This window comes from Ostrinia furnacalis, unplaced genomic scaffold (assembly GCF_004193835.3).
Source record: "Ostrinia furnacalis isolate ACB-3 unplaced genomic scaffold, ASM419383v2 OfSCF4989, whole genome shotgun sequence".
Classification (NCBI taxonomy): Eukaryota; Metazoa; Arthropoda; class Insecta; order Lepidoptera; family Crambidae; genus Ostrinia; species Ostrinia furnacalis.
Genome location: NW_021135228.1, coordinates 1 through 4,587, shown reverse-complemented (window position 1 = coordinate 4,587; position 4,587 = coordinate 1). Strand labels below are relative to the sequence as shown.

Sequence of the window (4,587 nt, the reverse complement as noted above, 5' to 3'; positions counted from 1 at the left end):
GCATGCCAAATTTCAAGCTTCTATCTTAAGCAGTTTAGATTTTTTCATACATATGTTTTTTCCCGCTAACTCCCGTTCCCGTAGGAATTTTACGATATCCTGTTGTACCTAAGCTTTAAATTTACTAAGGTAGGTCTGTCAGTCAGTTTCTCCTTTTATATATTTAGATTATTGAATTAGAAACTCACTTCCCAATGTTCGTGTTTTACTTAACACTTAGATAAAAATAGGTTTTTAAATGTGACGTCATGAAATTTAGGAGCCCTAACCCCCTTGTCATACTTTGTCAATCCCCTCCCACCCCCCTAAGGTGTGACGTAATTTAAGAATGTCCCCTAAGCAATAATTCCTGAAAGCACCTTCGATAACAGAACACAAAATTTTTGCTATGAACCCTGCAGTTCTCAATCAACTGTATTTATTTATTATTTTACGACTCGCCACGGCTTCGCATGGGTGCTAAGTATGCGTAATAAAACTTCCTCTTGAATCACTCATCTATTAAAAAAAACCGCATCATTTGTTGCGTAGTAGTTTTAAAAATCTAACGCTGAGTTGCAACATCTACCTTTGACTGTAACTATAACGATAATAGTGGGCTTAGTGTGAGTTTACATTAAACGCCGTCAATAGCGTGCGCGTTAAATAATCATGAAGATTTTAGTTCTTGAAAGTTACCGCTAGGGGCGCTATACAATCTGTCATACATTTAATGTCACTTTTTTACGCAGTCGACATCGAATGCGTTTGACGTAAACTCACTACGCCCCCTGGTGTTTTTTGTACAGACATACATAGGGACAGACAGGAAAGCGACTGTTTTATAATATGTAATGATAGTGATTTTTCTCTTTTCCAGCAACTAGTAGTAAAGCCGGACCAGCTCATAAAGCGTCGCGGCAAGCTCGGTCTGGTCGGCGTGAACAAGACAGCGTCCGAAGTCAGACGATGGCTGGGCGAGCACATGAACAAGTCACAGCAAGTCGGCGCGGCCACGGGCAAGCTGCGGCATTTCATAGTGGAGCCGTTCGTGCGGCACGAGCCGGTGAGTGCTGTCGCAGTCACTGAAGCCTGGTCCGTGAGCACGTAGAATCCCGTCCAATGACCCCAAGCTACCCATCCTTATCGCTCGCGCGTAATTATATTGCTGTCGCGACTGTGCGACGCGCGCCCGCAGTGAGTGTGCGAGCGCGACCGCAACATAATTACGTGCGAGCGACAAGGATGGGCAGCTTGGGGTCATTGGACGGGATTCTACGTGCTCACGGACCAGGCTTTACGCTGGCGGTAGAGAGAGACGGCGGGTGTAGCGCTCAACTCTGAACACGCGTCCGAGGTCAGGCGATGGCTGGGCGAGCACATGAACAAGTCACAGCAAGTCGGTGCGGCCACGGGCAAGCTGCGGCATTTCATAGTGGAGCCGTTCGTGCGGCACGAGCCGGTGAGTGCTGTCGCAGTCACTAAAGCAGCAGTTCCCAAACTTATTTAGTTTACTGCCCACTTTGAGAATAAATTATTTTTTAGCGCCCCCCATTTTTGTAGTCAAGAGTCGAGCTCAGTCGGTGTCTAAGAGTCCTCCTAGTAGATGACGTCTCCCAAGCCTCTACACAACGTTCCGATTTTTTTTCTGGGTCTCTTACCGCCCCCCTTTAAGCCTGCAGCGCCCACAAGGGGGCGTTATCGCCCACTTTGGGAAAGACTGCACTAAAGCCTGGTCCGTGAGCACGTAGAATCCCGTCCAATGACCCCAAGCTACCCATCCTTATCGCTCGCGCGTAATTATATTGCTGTCGCGACTGTGCGACACAATGCCCGCAGTGAGTGTGCGAGCGCGACCGCAACATAATTACGTGCGAGCGACAAGGATGGGCAGCTTGGGGTCATTGGACGGGATTCTACGTGCTCACGGACCAGGCTTTACACTGGCGGTAGAGAGAGACGGCGGGTGTAGCGCTCAACTCGTGAACAAGGCGCAGCAAGTCGGCGCTTCATAGTGGAGCCGTTCGTGCGGCACGAGCCGGTGAGTGCTGTCGCAGTCACTCCACTGGCGGTAGAGAGAGACAGTCGGTGCTAGAGTGTTTTTGGGATGTCAAACGTCAGCGAGACTTCAAATGTGCTTCAGATTTGTTTGACGTCATTTTTTTGGAGACAGGCACTGTAGGTCTAGCGCCTAACCCAGTTAGTGTTAAGCGCTAGAGGGTGGTTTTGGGACGTCAAACGTCAGCGAGACTTAAAATGTTCAGATTTGTCTGACGTCATAATATGTCAATTTCACCCCTCCAGTGTCGCTCCCATATCTCAGACACTGACTTAGTTAAGCTCTAGACCTATAGACTGGCGATAAGAGGATAAGTAGAGACACTGTCGCTTAATTCAGTCAGTGTCGGGAGTGTGTTTTTAGGACGTCAAACATTAGCGAGACTTCAAATGTGCTTCAGATTTGTATACTCGGCCACGTCATAATGTTAATGTCATTCTGGTAAGGGCACATAATAATAATACGTAAAACTTGCGGCCGATGGGACAGCAAGGTTCTGGAGTGGAGGCCACGTACTGGAAATCAACGACCTCATGGATTTAGCAAGAAGGCGCTGGACGCAAGTCCGGTACGTAAAACTGTTACCAGAGATATTAAGGGGTGTCACCGTAAAATTATGGACATCTTTAGTTTATAATGTAAAGCGTGAGAATGTAAACTAACAGTCTAACCTAACTCAGGTTAGATTATAAATCTAACTAAAGTATGGACAACGAGAAGCGATACAAAAGGTTGATTCAACTTTTGAATTGACAATCTATTCTGTCTCTTTCCATCTTGTGTATTTGTCGTAATGTCTCGTTCTCCCGCCATAATATGTCAAAGTAAAACCCTTAGGCTGGGTTGCACCATCTTACTTTAACTTTGACAAACGTCTAAAATCTGTCAAATTCCATACAAAAAACACCGGTTATCGTCATAGTTACCGTTAAGGATAGGTGGTGCAACCCAGCCCTACTATTCCAAATTACAATGCAATGACATTGGGTTTGTTTACATTTGGTATCGCTTCTCGTTGGCCGTACTTTACGTCAGATTAAATTCTGACGGAGTTTATTTTTACGATGAATCAGGCGGAGGCAGCTGCCCTCTATTACTTACGCCCATGGCATTGTAATTATGTAGAAGTATTTTTTGATAACTATCATTCAAACCTACTTTTATTCTTCTTGCAGAACGAAGAGATGTACCTCTGCATCCAGTCGGGAAGGCGCTCCGATACCATCCTGTTCCACCACCAGGGTGGAGTCGACGTTGGTGACGTAGACGCCCTGGCTATCAGGCTCGAGGTGAGTCGATACAAAATGCTTTGTATTATTTTTCTTTTTCTTTTTCTTTTTCTTTTTCTTTTTCTTTTTCTTTTCCTTTTCCTTTTCCTTTTCCTTTTCCTTTTCCTTTTCCTTTTCTTTTTCTTTTTTTTTTCTTTTTGTTTTTCTTTTTGTTTTTCTTTTTCCTTTCTTTTTCTTATGTTTCTACTTATATTCTTCCGCTATGGACATAATGTATGTAACAATAATTCAAGCTTTGCTTAGTTTGGTACTATTTCAGTTGCGCTCTTTTCACAAATAGGGAGTCGAAAAAAATACATTTTCCATTTGTTAAATAAAAAATAAAAATAAATACATTTTACTAGTCACTCTTGAGAACTACGCATGCTGAAAAATTCAATTTTTTTTTAAGTAAATATTTAATAAAAGTTATTTTGATGATATTTTTTCCTTGGGGACCATTATTATTTAACTTCAGAATATTAGTGGGCATTGAAATAATTACAGATCCCCGTTGACACTTTTCCATCTGGAGAAGACATCGAACGCACTCTGCTGAAGAACGTCAAAGCCGCCAACATCAAGAGGTAAGGAATAAGTCTCTAATAAATAAAAAATACTAGCTTTTGCCCGCGCCTTCGTCCGGTCTGACACAGAGTATTATCGCGCGCGTGTCCGTAGATTAACAAATAACATATTTGACCTTCCTTCTTTTGGAATTTGAATTGGAGCAGTCAAATAAACTCATAAAACTTATTTATTTTTGCAAATAGGCTTTTAAAAGGCACTTTTACACGTCCCAATATTAACCCTACCACTGCTTCGGGACAATAAATGGGCCAGTGCTGAGAAGAAGCAGCGCAAATAACTCAGTCACTATTACCTACATAAATAGCCCACCAATGGGGCATCCTGTATATTGGTAAAGAAAGAGGGAATGAGTGATAGTTTGAGACCAGTGAACCTATTACCACAGAATAATAATAAGTACTACGTACAGAAGTTTTACTTCGAGAAGGTATTTAAAAAATGTATGCTCAATGTCATTAACAATATGGTGTAATTTAGCCTGTCTCAAGAGTCAAGCACCATTTTGTTGACAAACGTCAGTGATCGGCACTGCGCCGAAGCTATAGGGCTGACTTCGGTAAAATGATGTGACGTGAGGTGCCAAACTGCGGAAAATGGCGGAGGAAAACCATGATTTAGCATTAATTATCATGAATAATATTAACTAGGTACTTATTTACCTCTCAGTGTCTTGAGGCAACTTAAAAAAGC

The 4,587-nt window shown here is 43.1% G+C and overlaps 1 protein-coding gene across 1 annotated transcript; it reads left to right on the top strand.

Annotated features, from left to right (window-relative positions):
- Window positions 1-859: 859 nt before the first annotated feature.
- Window positions 860-3,893, top strand: LOC114360421 (ATP-citrate synthase-like; the record flags this gene model as incomplete). Its single annotated transcript, XM_028315135.1, has 3 exons — window positions 860-1,045; window positions 3,214-3,327; window positions 3,814-3,893. Coding segments are annotated over 3 exons (380 nt in total), but the record flags the coding sequence as incomplete, so codon positions are not given.
- Between the last annotated feature and the right edge of the window lie 694 nt (window positions 3,894-4,587).